Source organism: Alternaria arbusti (genome assembly GCF_024043155.1).
Source record: "Alternaria arbusti strain BMP 1465 chromosome Unknown scaffold_6, whole genome shotgun sequence".
NCBI classification, from domain to species: Eukaryota; Fungi; Ascomycota; class Dothideomycetes; order Pleosporales; family Pleosporaceae; genus Alternaria; species Alternaria arbusti.
In genome coordinates, this window is record NW_026249946.1 from 284,233 (window position 1) to 304,909 (window position 20,677).

The following is a 20,677-nucleotide window of genomic DNA, read 5'->3' on the forward strand; positions in this document are numbered from 1 at the left end:
AGAACACTTTGTACGGATTAATCACAGGGGTCAGAGCAGATTATGAATCTCTAATGTTTCGACCCATGGTAAGGAGGCAATACTGGGTAGATGCCACCTACGGACGGTGGTAGCGAGCGTGTAATGGGAGCAAACCCGCACAAAATCGGTCACGCACAACACCAGTCTTCTAAGTAGCACTCATGAGTTGATTAGAGCACAATGAGGTCTGGTGACATGATGAGAGCAGAGCGAGAGCAATGAACTGGATACTTGGGTATGTGTCCACAAAAGCCATTTTCGAAGTACTCTGTCATTCAACCTTACAAATTCGGCTACTGTGAGTAGGATCTATTGCCTACTTATTGACATGGTCCAGAATGACCTCCAGGGGCTTCTTATCCTACACCACCGTTAGCCCTTAGATCCACTCATCTCATTCCCAAGATACTACTTACCCAAAGGATATAAGTACACTGCTCCCCCCAATCCCACCTATCCCGCTCATCCTTAAGCTTGATATCGAAACTCCACACTAGCCTCGCAAGTATAAGACGCATCTCCGACCAAGCAAAGCTGACACCCACACACTTGTGTCTGCCCACCAGGAAAGGGTGAAAGACGTCCATGTCATCTTCGTGATACGACTTTGGGTCCAGAAACCTTTCTGGCATGAAGGAGTTTGGGTTGCGGAAGTTGTAGGATTGGCGGTAGGCGGAGAATTGGTTGAAGGCTACGTAGGTCTGTTGATGGGGGATTAGCGAAGAAGCTAGGATTCAAGAGTAAAGTAGTAGCATACCCCTTCAGGAACCCATTTATCGCACACCATATCGCCGCCTGCAGGTGCGATGCGTGGGACTCCGATGACGACGGGAGGGTTGAGGCGCATTCCTTCTGAGATGACTGCGTTGAGGTATGTTAGATTGCCTGTTGTTGCCACTGTGATATCGCTTTCTTTCTGGAAAGTCTCCCTGATCTCCGCAGTGAGTCGGTGCAGCACACCCTTGTGCTGTACCAAGGATCTGATGATAGCAGTCAGGGCACTAGCTGAAGTCTCACTCCCGGCGAAGGCGAGTACGAGCAGGTTTATGCCCCACTCAGGGCCTGTAAATGGGTCTTTGAGGTCGCTGTACTTCTTGGTCGGCGTCACCCAATCTGGACGCTCCGTATCCATCGCTATCCTCTTGCGAGCCTGCTCAAAGCTCATCTTCCGGTGTTCCATGCTCCTTTGCAAGATGCGCTTGGGGATAATGTAGCGGAGTAGCTTGTCAATCGGTGGATACATATTGGTCGATTGGATCAAGGCAAGCCCTTTACCGAAGTCCTGGGAAATGTCGACCCAGGCATGCGCTTTGCCGTTCGCAACACAGTTCCAGGACTCGCCATATGTGAAGTCGCCGGATATATCAAAGGTTAGATAGTTTAGCCACTTTTCAAGATCGAGCGTCTTTCTTTTCTTGAGCTGTGTCATGAAGAGGTCGACGTAGCTCTCAATGATTGGTGCCTGTTCCTTCAGGATCTTCTCTGAGAAACCATTCGCGAAGGCCCGTTTGTATCTTGCGTGGTCGCCTTCATGCCAGTTCACGATGGAGTTTGGATCCGTTGGGGCCTGCTTCTTGAACGAAGTGCGGTTACGCTCGAATGGCAGATGGCCAGGCCGGGTGACGTAGATCTCTTTCAACGCACGGCTGCTGGCATAAGAGAGCTCGTTGGGAGCGACACGCACGACAGGTCCATATTTGGTGTGGAATTCAGTGAGTCGTTTGTGAATCTCGCCACGGTGTGTTGAGACGACATGCGGGATGCGGAAGGCTCGCCAGAGTAGAGGACCGGGGTAGTGGCGCAGCGGATGGAGGAACGCGTTGTAGAAGCCATACACAAACGCGGACTTTGCATGGTCAGTGCTGGACAGGAACAACCCTGAAGCTGGGGGACTCACAATCAAGACAAGCAATACGCTTGCTGTTATCGGATGCGCCCCGCTCGGCAACAATGACGACAACGGGAAGCCGAGCGCAGAGCGATCGCTTGTGTCTGTCATCGCAAGGTCTGTGCGAAGCCGGACAGGTTGGTTTTAGTCTTCGATTGTAGTTCTGCTCGGCGCTCTCATTGCGATAAAAAGTATCGCAGTTGATGGTGGTATATACTACCCGTGGTCATGGGGAACGCGTAGTGCCCGTCTTAGTTCCCGGCTTACCACCTCGGAGCCCCGATTCGACCTTCCCTCATTCGAACATTAACTTTCGTGATGAACGATACGCACTCGGGTGATACATCTATTAACCCGCGTGACTACCTTGATAAGTTGGAGATCGATCGATGTTGGATAAGGAGATCTTGCGCTGTGTATACAATCGAGGTGTCCTTCAAGAGCCCTAACAAGATCTAATTGTAGAACAATCAACTGTCTACGATCCTACCCTTTTGAACTTCGGATGTATTGTGACATTGCTGCAAAGGACATGTGCGACATGAGTGTTCAATTTACCCGGGTGATACAACTTTCACCCTGTCCAAGAAAACAATCAAATGTGTACCTGCAAGGAATAAGGCGTATAGAAAGCGAACAGCCCTGAGGCCTACATTGCCATCGCATCTATCCAGAATCTAAGATCTTGTTGTCGAAGGCTGCAAGATGGAATGAAACTCCTCAGCCCCGTTCGACTCCTTCTTGCATGTGGTGTTCTGCTTGCCCTAGCCCAGAGCTTCGATGTACTTCTAGCCTCGGTATACCGCAAGCGAACGCGCACTTCAAATACTTCGACAGGGCCAGGATATATCTCAGGCGGGGAAGATAAGCATGTACGAATCAAAGGCTGAGAGGTGGCATGCTCTACGCTGATCCAGCACGAGACGATGCAGGTTTGGCAATGCCGAATTACTGCCTATGCCACCGGCAGAACAGTGTTTATCATGGTCACCATCAGCATTGTACGAAGTACGAAGTACGAAAGATGAGTGATTGGTATTTGATGCTAGTCGAAAGTCAACAACAACAAGCCTTCAAGGCGAAAACCTCCGACGTTACATTTGATGAAGATGGTCCCGACATCCAGCAGGGACCTTACAGAATCCCCCATAACCTCTATATACTTGCCTAGATCCGCTATCTAATAGAAAACGCGTCTTGTCCCACTATTGTACTTCGCTGTTCCACCTCCTCGGCTGAGGTGGTAAGCCGTTGGCTGATGGACCCCGACTACCCGGTCTGCTGCCCGGACCGTCTACAGATGGCGCTGGTCGCATAGGTAGGTTCATGACATTAGAACTGCTCGATGTCCGTGTGGGGTATGAAGGTCGTCGTGGTGCTGGTTCGGGGTCGCCATTGGCTACTCTTTGCCTGGGGTCGCTAGATTCACGCTTGTGGGGAGGAGATCGCTCGCGGAGCTTCTCTTTAATGTCCGCTGCAGGAGCGGTGGGGGCAAGGTGGGATTTTCGCTTGTTGTGCTCGATCATGGATATGGCCCATGCTTCGAGGTTGACAGGAGTGCGCTTTGCGGCTTGGAGGAAGGCATCGTGTTCCTGCTATGGTTAGTACACTCCAGACCTGAATTCAGCTAGGACAACTTACGTATAGCTCCTTGGGAGTTGGTCGCTCCGCTGGATCCTTCATCAAACACTTCGCAATCATGTCCTCCAGAATGGATGGGAAGGCATCGCTCTTTGGTAGCTTGGGTGAAGGTTCCAACACGATTTGCTGCAAGAGATCCAGAATACCTTGAGGGCCTCCAGCTTCGTCATCATCAGCGCTTCCAGAGAATGGAAACTTGCCAATGGCCAGTTCCATAAGTGTCAGGCCAACACTCCATACATCCGACTTGACGGTGTAGGGAGAACCTTGTATCCGCTCCGGCGCCATGTATGTGCCAGTTCCTACAAAAGTCTCGGCAATAGACCCCTCGAGTTCACTTGAGACACCAAAGTCACACAGCTTGATGTTTCCTTTTGAGTTGACGAGGATGTTTGAGGGTTTGAGGTCGCGATGCATGATACGGTGGGCGCTGTAAAGGTAGGCGAGGCCGCCGAGCACGGCTTCTGAAATCTTTCCGAGAACGTCGACGCGGACAGGCCCGAATGATCGTGAGACCCAGTCAAGCGACCTGGCATGCAAGTTAGCAACTCACATCGTGCAGCATGAAGCAGCTTGCACCTACCCCACGTCCATGTACTCCATGCACATGATGACATCGCCGGAAGGATTTTGGAAGGCACCATAGAAGTCGACAATGTAGGGTGAGTTGCAGTCGTGCATGATTCGGAGCTCTCGCACGATTCGTTTCCGGACTTCGTTCTTCGCCTCGACGTGGATAACCTGCCCCTGTCAGTCTCGTCGTGCTGTACACCTCCTGGTCTGCCACTCACCTTCCGCGCCATGATGACCTTGGTAGCAGCATGCTGCACCTTGCTGACTGTTCCTCCGTTTCCGTGACCCAATTCGCGCAGCACTATCAGGTCCTCGGCCTTTAGGTCCAGCTGGAACTCAACACCAATTTCCAGGGTATCCTGCTTCTCGTCGTTGGCTCGGGCGCCGGGTATTTGGGCATCACCGGCGGAAGGTGCGGGTTTGGGGGCAGGAGCGCTGAGTGCGAGACCCTTGACGTTCTTCCTCTTCATCGTCTTCTGCTTGAAGGACGACTCGGCCATCTTGAAGGTTTGCGCCGGGCGCTGCTGTCGTGTGGGCGAGGGTGGACGGGTGCAGCAACTGCGAGGCAATGGCTACTCTGCGAAGAATACAGAGCCCAAGTGTGTAGGAGGCCAGGTGCTGGCTGTGGTTTCGAGTTTGCCGCCCGACGCTGGGTCGACGATGGTACGCCAATGACGGAAATAGCCCAAAGGAGGACAGCGTCTATTGGTTTGTCCGTTTCCGGGCGCCTGACTTTAAAATGTGCAGGTGGGCGAATGCAGGGACCGATTGGAATGGCGATGGCAGTGAATGGAGGGCAGTGTCTCGGGCGTTGTTGACAGCAAACCGGCTCAGGAGAGGTCGTGGTCGTGTCAGTATCCAGCGCGAGTGGGGCGCGCTGGTGGGGTTGCGGTAGCGTCCAACGTCTGTAACTGAGTCTGCGAGGCTGCGAGGCTGCAGAGGATGCAAATGAGCAGCAAGGTAGCTCTGTCTTCGGGAGAAAGAGAGCTGTCAAATACTCAAGTTCTTCAAGGGATGCGTCTTTGATAAGTCTGTATACACTATACGATGCCTTGTTCAGGAGGTTTCAGAGTCGCATGGTTCCTCGTCGCCATGCTTCACCTGCTTCTAGCGCAGAACTTCAAAGCGCGTATCTCGAATGCGGCCATGTGCCTGGCGTACACACCAATCCAACGTCGACCGTTTGACATGCCAATCACTTCCACCAAATGCATTTCAAAGAACCGCATGGCGTGTGACCATTGCCTTGGAGGATTTTTCTTGCAAGTCTGGTGGTGATGGTTAATCTGTGCATTGGAGCTTGAGTCGTCGCTGCATCCCTAGTATATCTAAGCTTAATCCTCTTCAAACACGTCCTCAGTACATGACTAGATACATGTAGAGAACGAGGCTAGGGAAGCCCACGTGTTTGATGCCCGTAGCTGTAGCATGCTGTTCCGAGTCGGGTATGGTCAACTTTTGTTGATGGTATCCGCCTAGCGCGCATCAGGTCGTCACGTGACGGGCGTCAGTGCGGCCGAAAGTTAACGCGGCCGATGGGTGCGCGAACCTTTGAGAGCCTACTTCTGCCCTCCTTCTTTCCTTTACCTTCATTGCGCCCGAATCTCCCTCCCGCTGAATCGCCGCAGCACGATAACCTCTCTGCCGCAAAGAGCTCGCCGAAATCGCCCATCGCGCTCCATCGCCAGAACCACCAGTCCACGCGTTGTCCTTGTTTGATTCACCATGGCGGAGTTCTTCGACACAATCGCCGACGTTGGCAGCGACGAGGAGGAGGATGAGGACTTTGATGGCGAGGCTGGCGACGCCGCTGAACCCAGGCCGAAGAAGATAAACGGCGCCAATGGCATCGACGACTCCAGCGAGGAGGAAGATGACGACGACGAAGATAGGTTGCGACAGGTAAGCTTGGCCGTACTGGCTGGAGCATCTGCAGATGCTAATGGACATATAGGAAGGCGAAGGCTTTATCGCAGACGAGGACGAAGAAGACGAGATCGCCGAGCGCAAACGTCGGCGCAGGAAGAGGAAGAAGGACCGTCACGAGGAAGAGGCCCTAGATGACGAGGATCTGGACCTGATCGGTGTCGAGGTTGAGCGCCCGGCAGAAGAACAGGTAAGGCATACCTTGCTGAGGCGTGGGCACCGCTAACTTAGGGGAAGTCGAGGTTCAAGCGCCTGAAGCGTGGCCACAAGGAGCGCGTCAAGTCTCGCGGCGTGGACGACATCTTCTCCGATGACGAAGTAAACGAAGACTACGACGAGCCGCGCGGGCGCCTAGGCGACGAATTTGACGACTTCATCGAGGACGACAAGTTCGAAGACGAGATCGAAGACGACCGCGACGTCACACAACCAGGCATAAATCTGATTACAAAGGGACTGCAAGCTGCTGGTCTGGACGAGGGAGCAGAGGAAGACTACAGGGCTGCCTTTGGTGATGGCACAGATTATGACTGGGCGCTGGAAATGCAAGAGGCGGAAGAGGATGAGCAAGCCGGTGAAGGCCGCGAGCTTCAGCTCAAGGACGTCTTCGAGCCATCGCAACTACAGGAGCGCATGCTTACGGATGAGGACAATGTCATCCGCGAGACCGACATTCCCGAGCGACTGCAGCTAGCCCGGAGGTCTTTCAAGGAGATCGAGCTCACACCAGAAGACATGCAGGCACGCTTGACAGAAGAAGCCACCTGGATCAGCAACATGCTGTGGCCGAAGAAGGGTCTCCCCCGCTACTTCCTGCAACCTTTCGAGAAGGCTGTGCGTAAGGTCCTGGAGTTCATCAATCTCGAAGACTATGAAGTGCCCTTCATCTTCAACCACCGCAAAGACTACCTTATCCACGCCCCAAGCGATAACGACGATTACGACGACATAGACAATCCGCCGCCCATGGATGCGCGACCAGAGCGCTTGCTGAACCAGGCCGATTTGTGGGAAGTATTCGAATTCGACCTCAAGTTCAGGGCATTTGCAGAGAAGCGCGACGCCCTCAAGCAAAACTACGAGAACCTGAAGAGTGTATACTCTGACATCACTGATCCTGAGATCGAGGAGTTGGCAGCCAAGGCCATTACTATCGAAGAAATCCAGGAACTTCAGGATTACCTACACTACAAGTATTCGCAAGAGATCAACGAGGTCCGACAAGAAGTGAACGGAACACAGAAGCGTGCCAACAACGCGCGCAGCTTCTTCGATAAGTTGAGGGGCGGTAAAGCCAATCAACTCGTCAAAGCGATCGGCATCACACCTGAGGACTTTGCAAAGAAGATTGATGGGTCAAATCGAGGCGCGCATACAATTGAGGACCCGCCATACAAGGTTGAAGAGCTCGCCGACCAGATGGCTGAAGCGCCAGAGACTGGCGCCACTCTTCTCCGGTCTACAAAGCTCTTGTTCGTTCAGGATTTGCAAATGTGCTCGCGCCTCCGTCGATACTTGCGTGGTAGCTTCTACCAGAACGCCCAGATCGACTGCATTCGCACTGACAAGGGTATGCGAAAGATCACGGAGGACCACCCCTACTATGAGTTCAAATACCTACGTGGTGTCACATTTTCGGATCTTCAAGGTCGACCGGATCTCTTTTTGAAGATGTTGAAGGCCGAGGCGGAAGGTCTTGTACAAGTTCGAATCTCCATGGGCAACTACAGGAACTTCAAGACAAAGCTTGAAGAAAAGATCATCTCCGAAGGCGTCAGTGAAGTCTCTGACACTTGGAACGCCCTCCGCAAGGAACTGCTCGGCGCGGCGTTAGACAAGCTACAGGTTGTCATCGCCAACGGTGTCAAAGAAACTCTGCGTGCTCGATGTGAGGATGAACTCGCCGCATCAGCAAGAGAGAACTACTACAACAAGCTTGATCAAGCGCCGTACAAGCTGAAGAGTGCACCTCTCGGATCTGTACCCAACGTTCTCTGCCTGACCAACGGCAAAGGCCAACGTGGAGACGCGATCATGTGGGCCTACGTCGAGAACGATGGACGGGTACTTGAGCACGGCCGTTTGGTGGAGATGCGCCTTGGAAATGCGGAGCGCGGTATTCCTGAAGGCCAGGACATCGACAAGTTTGTCGACGTGATTCAGCGCCGCCGACCAGACGTGATCGGTGTCTCTGGCTTCTCGGTCGAGACACGCAAATTGTACAAGGACCTTCAGGAAATCATCGGCCAGCGAGGCCTGACTGGCCCAGCCTACGAGGACGAGGACACCGGTGAAGAGAGGAACGAGCCACTGGAGGTGATCTTGGTCAACGATGAGGTCGCTCGTCTCTATCATACGAGTGGTCGAGCTATCGCCGAGTTCCCCAAGTATCCCGCGCTAACGAGGTACTGTGTTGCTCTCGGACGGTACCTGCAAAATCCACTGGCGGAATACGCGTCACTCGGCAAAGATATCGTCTCGATACCCTTCATCCCCAACCAAACCTTGATCCCACAAGAGAAGCTCCTGGACCGCCTAGAGACCGCGATGGTGGACATGGTCAACCTCGTGGGTATCGACCTACCGGAGACGTACGACGACAAATACCTCTCAAAGTTGATTCCTTACGTGTGTGGTCTGGGTCCTCGTAAGGCCGATCGCTTGATCAAGGCCATCCAGGCCAACAGCGATGAGATTCTGTCACGTTTCGACCTCCTTGGTGTGTCTGAGTCTAGGGACCTCAAGGCAGCCATGGGTCCCAAAGTCTTCCAGAATTGCGCCAGTTTCCTTTACATCCCCTACGATTCAACAGAAGAGTCCTCCGACTACTTGGACTACACCCGTGTACACCCAGAAGACTACGATCTTGCCAGGAAGATGGTCGCTGACGCCCTTAACATGGACGAAGAGGATGTTAAGGCCGAGACTGACGAAGGTGGACCCAGTGCCGTTGTTAGGAAGATGGTGCGGGAAGAGACCACCGATCTGGTCAACGACCTAGCTCTGGAAGACTACGCGGCGGAGATTGAACGGAACTTTGGTCAGCGCAAGCGCGCAACACTGGAGACTATTCGCGCTGAGCTCGACAACCCTTACGAGGAGATCCGGCAAATCTTTGCGCTGCTGTCTGGTGCTGAGCTGTTCACAATGTTGACTGGTGAGACGGAGGAGACTCTTTATGAGGGTATGGTCGTACCCGTTACCATCAGGCGAACATTCCCAGACCACATCGAGGTCAAGTTGGAATGCGGCATCGAAGGTGGCGTGTCCGAATCAGAATTCCCAGAGGGTGTTGGCAGTGGCGGTCAAGAGCCTCGCCACGTCTACCAGAGCCATCAGATTGTGCGCGCCCGTATTGTTTACCTCAACCGCAAGGCTCTCACCGCACAACTGTCGCTTCGAGACGATCTCATTCGAGCTCCAGAGAAGAAGCCCTACAATCGCGCAGCTGGTGAGTGGGATGACGCACAAGAAGCTCAGGACAAGAAGGCTGCCGAGAAGGAGAAGGAAGTTGCTTCTGGTCGGCCCAACCGTGTCGTCAACCACCCTCTCTTCTTCGCGTTCAACACCATGCAAGCCGAAGAGTACCTCGGTGGTAAGGAGACCGGTGACTTGGTCATTCGTCCATCCTCGAAGGGTTTCGACCATCTAGTCGTCACATGGAAAGTATCCAACAACGCCTACCAACATCTCGACGTTCTCGAGATGAACAAGGCAAATCAATTTTCGCTCGGAAAGCAGCTCAAGATTGGAAAGCACACATATTCCGATCTCGACGAGTTGATCGTCAACCACGTCGAGGCTATGGCACGCAAGGTCACAGAGATTACACGAGACGAGCGTTTCCAACCTGGCACACGAGAAGATACTGGTAAGTCGATCACACTACTTACCTTATGAATTCTAGAGACACAAGCTAACCCCCTCACAGAGAAATGGCTAGAGAATTACTGCGAAGCCAACCCTTCACGTTCCATGTACGCCTTCTGCAGCATGCCCAAGTACCCCGGCCACTTCTGGATCTGCTTCCAGATGAGCGCCCGCGGACCCAAGGGAGCCTGGGGCATCAAGGTCGTCCCCAACGCATTCGAACTGCACAAGAACGTCTACCCCGATATGCTGGCGCTCAAGAACGGCTTCAAGCTGTTGATCAGCACGGCTAGCAAAGCGCAACCCAGGCGCTGAAGGAACAAACGATTCATTGGCAGTCTATTCCGAGTTCGAGACGGGTCTAGGGGTCTTGGAGGCACTTCGAGAACGTGTATTGGTAGTTTTTTTGCTCGCGGCTCTCTTTTTCTTTTGGTATTCGTTCTCTTCACATCAGTCATCTTGGGATCATTGCATAGCCTTGTCTTGAAAAGGGCCAACTAAAAGAATTACCACTCATAATACGGCGCTCTTTGGGAGGTTTCCCAGTGTGTAGAGATATCATAAATTGGCATTTTGTTCTTCTCGATGTCCGTGCAATACACGTAAATGTACGCGTCTCGTATGTCATAAAATCGGTCGTCCGTTGGCATCGATATTTTGACACTGTTTTACACACAATTTCTTTACTTACAGAAACGCAGGATGATAAACCCCGAACTTAATCTTACTACTTAACGAGCTCACGCACCTTGTTCAAAGATGAAACCCCAAATACCCTAGAGCCTGCCTTGCTCCCAGGTCTCTCAGTTTACGGCCTTTTGATACTGGTAGAGGACTATACCAGACTTGGACGCCTTTTGCACATTCCCGACTGGCTGATGTATACATCTTAATGCTCCCAGATTACCTACCTTGCATACATCCACGTTCATGTAGTCCGCAAGCCCCTTCATCTTTTTTCATTATATGAGACACACGCAGAAATCCCACTCAACGTCAACACTCCCACTCGCCCACAAAACCACCACCAAGGATACCTACTCATACTAGATCGCCCCTCCAACCGGTGACACTCCACTACACCATCCCGCCTAACCTCACGATCTCCACATGGGTCATTTTGTCCGTCCCGTCTCCCTCAAAAGGTTCCGGTGAGAACACCTACTCGCAGACGCAGACTCTGATCTACGCTCGCGTATGCACGTACTTCGTATATTAGCTTGCTGGGCCGGCCGATCTAGATCTACACGCCACAAAAGGAAAGCCAGCGGAGTTGACTCCGCGAAACGGGTTATATCCGGTGGGTGGCTTGGCATGGCTACGATGGGCGGTGGTGCTGGTGCTGGTGGCTGGGCTGGCTTAGTCGAGACGCGGCGGTGCTGAGTCGTGGGTTGCAGGGCAGGAAGGCTGAATACGTTGTTGTGAGAACAACGGGGAGCTTGTTTGGTAAAAAAATCTTTGCAATCGGGAAGTACGTCGTAAGTAAGTTGGCGATTGAGTGCGTTGCCGGGTAGACGTTGTCAGCCATCTCACGGCATTGCGTCACTTCAAAGTATACGAAATAATTTGCGTCCTGAACTTTATATAGGATGGTAACACGGAAAAGTCACAGAGTGGCAAGCTGGCACAAAAGTATGAAGATGGAGATCATTCAATTAAAACTATAAACAGAGGCAAAGACAAACCCGTCCTTGTCCTCGCCAGCTTCTCACTGGCCCGGGGGTATAAACTTCCTCTTCCCCTTTCCGCAAATGATGAAAAAATGTTCAGAGAACAGTGGGCCCTCTCTCGTAAGAGCAGGACGTAATTTCCGGGTATCAAGGTGTTACTTTTATGTGTGTTGATGACCGGAGGTAGGCGCCTGGCTCCTCGATGGTTGTGTGGATATGTCGTTATGAAGGGAGAAAATGATGTCGTGAAAAAGGTACTTTTGTTGTTGGTGATTGTACAATGGGAGATGATAGACCTCCGTGGAAACGCCGTGCTGATGGAAATGCTGAGATGATGAGAGATTCGGAACCAGCTCTCACGTTGAAGATGGGTATGCAAGAAGTGAAGGTTGGGCGCAAGAAGAGGCGGCAGTGACTCTCTTATTGGTGAGAGAATTGCCTGCTCAGGCGCTGCCATGCGGACTCCATGCTGCGGCGGACGCCGTCCTTCTCGCTCTCTACGCTTGAGGAGCTGGAAGTGGAGGAGGCGGAGTTCTGGCGTTGGGATCGGGGCTTCATCTCGTCGACGAGGTTGCCGGCACCGCCGCGACCGATGTGGTAGACGGGTGCCTGTTGGGTGCGCAGGCGTTCTTGCTGTTGGAGTTCCTCGTCGAAGCTGAAGATGGCGCGCTCAGTCTTCTTCATGTTGCCAGCACCGCCACGGCCGGTGGCGTAGAAGGCGTTGCTGGGTGGGGGAGGCAGCTTGGTGCGCGAAGCTGGACCTGAGGCTGTGGGGCCGGGAGTGACCTCAGTGGGCTTGATGCGCATGGCGTTGCCGGCTCCGCCGCGGCCAGAGTACATGTAGGCACCGGCGGATGGGTGAGGCTCGTTGATGTGGAAGCTGACCATTTTGATTGTTTGGTAGTGAGGTTGTTGGTTGTTGGGAGCAAGTCAAGTGGCGACTGTCGTCGATATGAATCTGGGGTAGCGTTGATAGTAAGAGGTAGCTCCGGGAAGATCTGTAGTGGTTGATGATCGTTGGTACTCAACAAGACCTACTGGGGTAGAAGGGTTTATATAACAAACAGCGTCGCACTGATCACGATCCCCTCTTACTACTGGAATGCAAGGCAAGAAAACCTCTCACGCGCAAGCTTTTTTTCGGCGCCACGAAACGAACCAGACGCGCACGAGGCCAGCTCAGAAGCCTTGGAAGTCTGAGCGACACTTTGCAGTTAACGGCAGTCAATGGATCATGCGTCCCCTAACAAGACCAGTGTAGGAAATTTCTCAGCACCACGAATAGTTTACCATTACCCCCTCAAAACGCGGTGATTGGCTGGAGCGAGTTTCTCGGGGGTAAGAGATTGCCAGGGGAAATGGTCAGGTGCAGCGGAGAACAAGGAGCGAAGCGATCGAGCCCATGACGCTATCGAAAGCCCGGAGCTTGGCTCCGCAGCAACCGCAGCGCACATGGCCGAAGCGCCGCCTGTGAGGTGTCTGACTGAAAATTTGACGCAGAAGACGCCATGCGCAAACTGGGGCCTTGTGCCAGCTTCCGCGACGGCCAGCGCACGCTTCCCGCCGGAGAGTGTGGAGGCGGGAAGAGATTTTTTTGCGGTGCTGCGTCTCACGTCTGGCTCGCGTCATGCATACGCTGCATACGCTCTGCGCTTGTCATCGGGTGCCTGGATCAGAGGAGAACCGAGATGGAGACGCTGCAGATTCTGACGCTGCCTGTTTGATGCTGCTGTTGCTGATTTGATACCCATTGCATGCATCGATATCCCTCCTTCTGCAAGGCACACTGATCTTGAACGCTGGTGGCGTCTTCCAAAAAAGCAATTACACCTTCGGCCGCTCGATTTTGTGCTCTGCCAGGTGACCGCGCACGTCCGGCTGGCCGTCCGAGCCTCCGGACGCACCGTCGTGCATGACGTCGAGCATCGTGAAGTCTAGGCGTGGGCGGCTCTGTGCTTGCGGTCTGCGGTGTCGAACAGGTACGTGGCCCCCTGTTGTGGCTGGCCCTGTGATCAGGTACCTGCAGTGCTCGCGATCGCTGCAGCTGGGGTGATGCTATTTGCGCATGTCATGTCGCCATTGTGTGTAATATGCGTTGCACATTACGTGGAGTGAAGCATCGGTGATTTGACCGCAGTCACACCATAGCTGACGCGACTAGACAAGACCTCACGATGCTTGGCACACCCATTCGCCCAAACCATCTCACTGTAACTTCCCGTTTCGCCCTCCGCGTGCACATTCGCAGGTGGATTAATTGTGGTATTCTGTACGCTTCATAATCATAGGGGTATTCCAAAGCGCTCACAAACGCCTGCTATGCACGGGCTCTCCCCTCGTACACCTTACCTAACCGACACTCTCGAACCATGCTCGCGCTTAAGTAACAGAAACGCACTCGAATGCGGGGAAAGCAGCATGCTACAGTAGCTCTCCCGTCTAGAAGCTACGGCTACCGGCTGACACGTAGATCTGCCATCACCCAACCAAGCGCGCAGCCCCCAGCTTTCTTCCTTCGTGGTTGGCGCGACCCCAGGTCTTGGGACCCCATTCCATGACTAACTGCAACTGCGCTACCCATGCAACCACGCAGCTCCTTCTCGAAAGATGATGCGGAGGCGGGAGAAACGGGTGCGGAGTAAGTGCTGCTGCCAAAGACGACGTGTCGGTGCTTATGCGAATTTGGTGTGGATGATGTCTGGGTTTTCCTGCCATTCGTCTTTCTCTACCCACATCTGCATGCACGTGTCAGTTCACTGGCTACAGCCTCGTTGGGGAATAAGAAACTTACCTTCTTGAAGGTGCTGAGGCCCGCAAGAATGCTGCCACCGGTCCACGTGGTGTAGATGCGCTCTGGTGGTGCTAAGATCTTGATCCTCATGTCCTTCACCGCCAGTCTTTGCACCTCATGAAGCAGCCTGTTTCCGAATCCCTTTGTCAGTGTGGAACCTCCGGAGAGTACAATGTTGCCATAAAGCGCCTTTCGGAGGTCCATGTCGGTTCTGTGTATCGCCTCGACGACAATCTGGTGCACGCCAGGGTACTCCAGACCAATGATCTCGGGGTTGAAGAGTATCTCTGGTGCTCGGAAGCGTTCCGCTCCGATCTAGACTGTCAGCTCGGGTCTGATGCAAATCGTCATTCGTACTCACCTTTATCTTCTGGCCATCAGGTAGTGCGTAGTCAACGCTCTTGCCCTCTGATCTGGACGAGCCTGACCAGTCCTTCTCCTCCTTGGCCGGATCGAGTGCCACGTATCCTGTTGCCTCTTTGATGTTCTTGACCGTCTCTTTCTCAGCGCTGGTGTGGAAGACGCGGCCGCTTTTCCTCAGCAGCTGCTGGAAGTGCTCTGTAACGTCTCGGCCTGCCACGTCTATTCTTCTGATGCTGTTGGGAATCGCAAAACCCTGGAAGACTGGCACTGCATGCGAAACACCGTCTCCCGAATCTAGAACTAGTCCAGTTGTCTTGCCGGATGCGTATAATGAAAGGACGGCTTGGACCGATGTGTATAAGGCGGGCACATTAAACGTCTCGAATAGGATCTGGGCAGCCGTGTCGCGGTTTTCTCGGGGGTTTAGCGGAGGCTCTGTAAGGAGTACAGGATGCTACAGAGACAGATAGTCAGCTTAATGACCCTCAATGGCAGTCTGCCACGGTCCAACTCACATCTTCGCTGACGGTCCTCAGGCCTTCTGTATAGACATACTGCCATATCCGCTCCATATCATCCCAGGCTGTGACAATGCCGTGCTCCAATGGGTAGTTAATCTTGAAGAGCCCCCTATATTGTTGTGCTTGTGGTCCTATGAATACGTCGCCCTCCAATGCGCCTGCCATTGTCCGCACATGCTTCGGTCGTCCTACGTATGACGGGAAGAAGCATTTTGGCACATCCTCGCCTGCGAATCCAGCTCTGATAGTTCCACTGCCGTTGTCTATCACGATCGGAGCATTGTGTAGCCGGGAGCCCATGGCGGGGTTGGGGGATAACGATGGATTCGGACGTTGGTAATCTAGGAGAGCGGTCGGCGGCGATGACGGTAGAGAGACGGTTTTTCTGGCGAGGCGAAGAGCTGGTGTCGTGGCAGCTTCTCCAGGTTGGAGCTCCTTCTGAATCGCGAAAGTTCACGACGCGCTTCGGCATTGACGACAGGGGTACCCTCACCGCATCACGTGCCGGCGCTCGCACCTCCAAGAACACGCATCTGCTCCTGCGCATCATCTATATCGACCACAGTTACGATTTGTGCTTCGTCTTTGTTCCATTGTACTATCTCATATAGAAAGCAATACAATCACGGTACCTAGCATTGTTTGGCCCCCAGCCGAGCGCCTCACGCACCCCGCGTCAGCACTATCCAGGCAACCACCCGTGGACGACTACCTAGGTACAATGAACATCATGCTTCGCAATGTACTGTCTGCTGTGTCCACATGCCAAAGGCTTACACTTTCCAAACTTTCTGCAGCTCCACCTACATTTTGACTGCCTACTAGACCTCCCAGAAGCATGTCGTCAGTAAAGCCTAACCCTGCCATGCAGGTCGCTGCGGCCAGTTTCTCCTCTGTCATACAGAAACGCGAAGATGCTTTCTACGAGCCAAGGAAGCAGCCTTACTATTGCGTCTCGCCTGACGGCAATTGGACACCAGCAACATCCGACCAAGCGTTCCCAAAAGACGAATCAGAGGCACTTCTGCATCCCAGGAAGCTTCGTTTGATCTCCTGGAATATCGATGTCCTCGTTCCATTCGCAGAAGAAAGAATGAGCGCTGCACTAGATCATTTGCACGACTTAGTATCATCCACCCCGCCAGATATCGCAATCGTCATATTTCTACAAGAGATGGGAGTCTCAGACATGGAGCAGATACGAGACTCAGCCTGGGTCAAGCAACGCTTCAACCTCACAGACATCGACTCGCAAAACTGGCTGAGCTCTCACTATGGTACGATCACACTCGTCGATCGGCGAATGCACATAGACTCCGTTTTCCGCGTGCCGTGGTACAGCAAGTTCGGACGAGACGGCCTGTTTGTGGACATCAAGCTCTACAACTGCATTCGTCCAGATCTTCCGGTGAAAATGCTACGGCTATGTAACACACATCTGGAGTCTCTCGTTGCTGATCCGCCTGTCCGCCCCATTCAGATGGCAGCCGCAAAGCAGTATCTCAGCCACCCGGATGTCGAAAGAGCAATACTAGCTGGCGACCTCAATGCTATCGAGCCCTTTGATCGCTTTCTACACACAGGTAATGCGCTCGAGGATATGTACCTCTCTATTGGCGGCCACGCCAATGCACCAAGTGACGCTACCGTCTTCGGTAACTTCAACAACAATGTACCTACTAATCGCAATGGGCCCGGCGAAGAAGACAGCGACCACGGGTATACCTGGGGCTATCAGTCTCCACAAGCCACGAGAGATAGATTTGGCTGTAGCAGGATGGACAAGATCTTATTCCAAGGGTGGCTAGGTCCTTGCAAGTTCCAGAGGATTGGCATGGGCGTCAAAGTCGCGGAGGAGCATAGACAGATGATGAAGAAGGCGGGCGAGCTAGATTGGGTCTCGGATCATTATGGCGTCATGGGCGATTTTCTGCTCACTTATCGTGGACAGTTGAGGAAGTATGAACTATGACAGCAAGTGTAATGTTGGCGATGTCGCGGACGCTCTTTATCAACACCTTCTCAATCTGACCAAATGCTCATCCATCTCCAGTGGCACTTTCCGGGTTCATCGAGTTCAAGCCTGAGCCTACTACATTGACGCTTTTGGGTATTCCTTGTTCTACTCCTCTGGGCCACAATGACTCAGACGAGTACCGAGTGGTGCACCCATAGCTTCTGCAACCACATGGATACGTTCAATGCCTACAAATACCTTTCAAATGACGCAAAGAAACTATTGAAAAGCGATGACACCCTCAATAATCATTGATCTGCTAAGTAACATAAGGTACACTTCGGCTAGGCAACTACATGTACGGATCTAGCCCACCCCAGCAACTTTCGAATTCGTCTTCTTCTCCAAACCGTACTGTCACAACCAAGTTGGATGGTCCAAAAAAACATTGTAAATTTGTAAACAGCAGCAGTCTAGCACCCATGCGACAAGCAAGCTTTCCACTCCTCATCGACGATAAATACTACATGAACGTAATCATTCAAGTGATGCATCGAACCATCGAGCCGCATCTCCCCCCTCCATCGCTCCATTCGCCGACCTGACTCCTGTCCGGTGGGGCAGTTCGCGCAACAGTGTGACCACGCATCCATCCACTTCTCCGCATGGCCCTTCTTTGTCCGGAACCTCAGCGACGAGGTTTCTTCCGTATACATCCAACACTCTAGATGCTCCACGGAGTTTCGGATGAAATCGTGCAGCACAGGCATAGCTTCCGGTTTTGTGAGGTCGTGCAGGATACGCCCTATACGGCGGCCTGAAAAACGGCTCTGCGATAGCGGGATGTCGCCTAGCGCGAAGGCTACGTTGACCTGTGGGGCGCTTCTGCAGAGGTTGATGACATGTATGATATCCCTTTGAGATGATAATTCGCTCCGAGATTCATACAATTGGCCTGGTAATTGGACAGTGAGATCTCCGCGAGCTTGCTTGGGATCTGTACCGGTAGGAAGAATGAAGGTGTTGATGTAAGAAAGCGAGTCCTGGCACTGAATATGAACTTTGGTCTGCGCCATGTACATGGGTAGATGCTCTGACCGAAGCTGGCGGCAGACTTGTGTGAGACCGAAGAACTGTCGTTGAGTCTTATTTGTCTGCTCGTGTTGCTGGGTGGGCTTGTGGATAGGATGAACATCGCCTGGTTCTTGTGCATAGTTGTAGATACGATTGCGGAGCTCTGTCAACATACGTTAGCTAATTGTAGTCCAATTATTATTACTCCTCGAGTCCTAGCTCTTACTCACCTCTGGGGAGCTTTAAAAGGGGGCTCGTAGGTACGCTGTTGACAGACATATCTGTTGGCTGCACGTTTATGACTTTAGTGTTGACAGAATGTCAGGACGTGGTTCTGTTCAATCAGGTAGTAGAGATTCGAGAAGGAGATAAATATCGGGCTTGTGATACTCATGTAGCGCCAAGAGGCGCTTTCGATGGAAAAGTTACTTTATTACCTGGTGGCAAGGCTGCCTAGATGTACCTCGCATGTGCTTCGATGTGAATGTATCCGACTACCATAATCTACCGGGGCAGATGTTGCGGCCTCGAAATACCCCAATGAATACACGGGGTAGAGTGAAACAATGTAGTCAGATAAAAGGAAGCCGAAATGTATACAAGGCGTGCCTGGGCCTCTATTGTCGAGGTAAATTGCAACTGCAGAAGCTACATGAACCCCAGTAGTCTTCATTCATCACACAGAAAACCTCTGAATACATAAAAGCTTCGGCGACCGCCATGCTATGTCAGTTTCCTGACTTTATTTAGACCTCTCACGATGGTCATGGGAGAAACTGCAGCGGCCTTGGATTGCCCCAGTGATCGCTTGGATTGAACCTCCATGCTCCCTTGTGCTTTCTCGTGAACCAATATGCGTTCAGGTACGGGATGAAGAAGGGTACGGGTGGGAAACTACCACTACCGGGATAGCTTCTGTCGACACAGCCAAGTACCAACGGGATGACGAGATTCTGAAGAAGCAGCTTATCAGTGTTTTGCTTGATGGTAAGCGGCTAGTGAAAATATTGGAATACGTACCGGATCAGCAGTCTTTGCTCCTTCGTCGGCTACTTCTTTCATCGCCTGCTTGATCTTTTCTCCATCACACTTTTCGAGTCGTATCAAGGTATCGATCTCGTCATGTAGATGCTGAGTGAGGATGGGTGCGAATTCATCGATCAGGCTCTTCAGTTCCGCCGCGTCACACGTTCTCTGTCCAGCCCCAACTTCTTCGGCCCACTTCACCAGCCCTGCAATCTTCGGCTCAAACTCATGATGCTGGTCCACGTTTCCTCCCATCATGCCTTCCCAGCCATCTATGCCTGCCTCACTTGCGATCTGCTCTATCTTTGGAAAGAACATAGTCTCTTCAAGGGAGTGATGGTGGTGCACGGTATCTGCCCATGCGGTGACGTACAGAATGAGATCCGCAACATCGCCAGGGAGTTGCGTGAAGGGCGCTTGGTGATATATGGAATTTAGAGCGCGGAGCAAGACGTTGTGAACATTGGCCATTTCTATGGCGACACTGAGAACACCGGCATTCGTGCATATTGGTGCGTTTGGTTGACCGGGAATGTTGAGGAGGGCGAATGGTGTATCCGCCCATGTGTTTGCTTCTGCCTTGGTGTTCATGCTGAAAGTTGATGGCAAACAAGTAAAGGGTGGATGTTGAACAAAAGCTATGGATGAATGGCACATTGCTGGAGCCTAGGTATAGTCTGGCCTTCGAAACTGGAATGCGATAGGCGCTGCTTACTGCGCATACGCGAATCTGTAGGGCTGAACGGTGTACGCTTGAGATTTTCTTCTTCGGGTTAGCAGGCAATCCTCTTGCCAGCTGGCGTAAGCAGTACGCTTCTTACGGACAATGCGCAAGAGGGCACCGGAGTCTTACACCCCTAATGCTAATGACTGCGCATTCATGTTCTCAACGCCTTCGGGGATTAAAAGGGATTGCGCTCGGTGGGACCTAGTCAGGACTCTGCACAGTACATTTGCTGATGCCATGATGTTCTGCCGTGCTGTTATTGCTACTGCGCAGGCACATCGCGACTCCTGGACACTTGGTACAGGTGATGTTTGTTGAGTGTCGAGATATTCATAACTGTACACCTCTGGTAGAGGTCGCAGCGCGCGTTTCTGCCCAGGTGGTCTGAGACTGCGCAACTTCTGAGAGGCTTTGAGAAGATTCAGCTTCGACTGCGCTGGATGCTTTGGTGTTGGGAAGCCCTGGCATTCGCGCAACAGGGAAATGAAGGGCGAACTAGAGCCTTGGCAGATGACATAGCTTCTCGGTCCCTATCTTGAGCAACTTCACGGCGGCGTGGCACCTCGTTGTTTCATCAATACCACCGAACAAGCATCCTCCCGACTGCTCGCCGTAATCCGCGCATAATG

At 52.6% G+C, this 20,677-nt stretch overlaps 7 protein-coding genes across 7 annotated transcripts; 2 read left to right on the forward strand and 5 right to left on the reverse strand.

Moving 5' to 3' along the window:
* Positions 1 to 337: 337 nt before the first annotated feature.
* On the reverse strand, positions 338 to 2,020 carry J4E86_005280 (uncharacterized protein; the record flags this gene model as incomplete). Its single annotated transcript, XM_051445815.1, has 3 exons — positions 338 to 382; positions 438 to 722; positions 779 to 2,020. 3 exons carry the CDS (start codon positions 2,018 to 2,020, stop codon positions 338 to 340), a joined length of 1,572 nt encoding a protein of 523 aa, XP_051302582.1.
* Positions 2,021 to 3,114: 1,094 nt separating this feature from the next.
* On the reverse strand, positions 3,115 to 4,623 carry J4E86_005281 (uncharacterized protein; the record flags this gene model as incomplete). Its single annotated transcript, XM_051445816.1, has 4 exons — positions 3,115 to 3,501; positions 3,551 to 4,079; positions 4,134 to 4,291; positions 4,342 to 4,623. 4 exons carry the CDS (start codon positions 4,621 to 4,623, stop codon positions 3,115 to 3,117), a joined length of 1,356 nt encoding a protein of 451 aa, XP_051302583.1.
* A 1,225-nt stretch (positions 4,624 to 5,848) lies between these two features.
* J4E86_005282 (uncharacterized protein) lies at positions 5,849 to 10,234 on the forward strand (the record flags this gene model as incomplete). The annotated part of the gene is made up of 4 exons (XM_051445817.1): positions 5,849 to 6,025; positions 6,078 to 6,239; positions 6,287 to 9,920; positions 9,981 to 10,234. The coding sequence occupies 4 exons, from the start codon at positions 5,849 to 5,851 to the stop codon at positions 10,232 to 10,234; spliced, it is 4,227 nt and encodes a 1,408-aa protein (XP_051302584.1).
* Positions 10,235 to 12,009: 1,775 nt separating this feature from the next.
* J4E86_005283 (uncharacterized protein) lies at positions 12,010 to 12,477 on the reverse strand (the record flags this gene model as incomplete). Its single annotated transcript, XM_051445818.1, has 1 exon — positions 12,010 to 12,477. The coding sequence occupies one exon, from the start codon at positions 12,475 to 12,477 to the stop codon at positions 12,010 to 12,012; it is 468 nt and encodes a 155-aa protein (XP_051302585.1).
* A 1,784-nt stretch (positions 12,478 to 14,261) lies between these two features.
* Positions 14,262 to 15,564, reverse strand: RO4 (Actin-like protein; the record flags this gene model as incomplete). The annotated part of the gene is made up of 4 exons (XM_051445819.1): positions 14,262 to 14,324; positions 14,381 to 14,695; positions 14,742 to 15,197; positions 15,259 to 15,564. 4 exons carry the CDS (start codon positions 15,562 to 15,564, stop codon positions 14,262 to 14,264), a joined length of 1,140 nt encoding a protein of 379 aa, XP_051302586.1.
* Positions 15,565 to 16,102: 538 nt separating this feature from the next.
* J4E86_005285 (uncharacterized protein) lies at positions 16,103 to 17,236 on the forward strand (the record flags this gene model as incomplete). Its single annotated transcript, XM_051445820.1, has 1 exon — positions 16,103 to 17,236. The coding sequence occupies one exon, from the start codon at positions 16,103 to 16,105 to the stop codon at positions 17,234 to 17,236; it is 1,134 nt and encodes a 377-aa protein (XP_051302587.1).
* A 1,823-nt stretch (positions 17,237 to 19,059) lies between these two features.
* Positions 19,060 to 19,912, reverse strand: J4E86_005286 (uncharacterized protein; the record flags this gene model as incomplete). The annotated part of the gene is made up of 2 exons (XM_051445821.1): positions 19,060 to 19,248; positions 19,316 to 19,912. The coding sequence occupies 2 exons, from the start codon at positions 19,910 to 19,912 to the stop codon at positions 19,060 to 19,062; spliced, it is 786 nt and encodes a 261-aa protein (XP_051302588.1).
* Between the last annotated feature and the right edge of the window lie 765 nt (positions 19,913 to 20,677).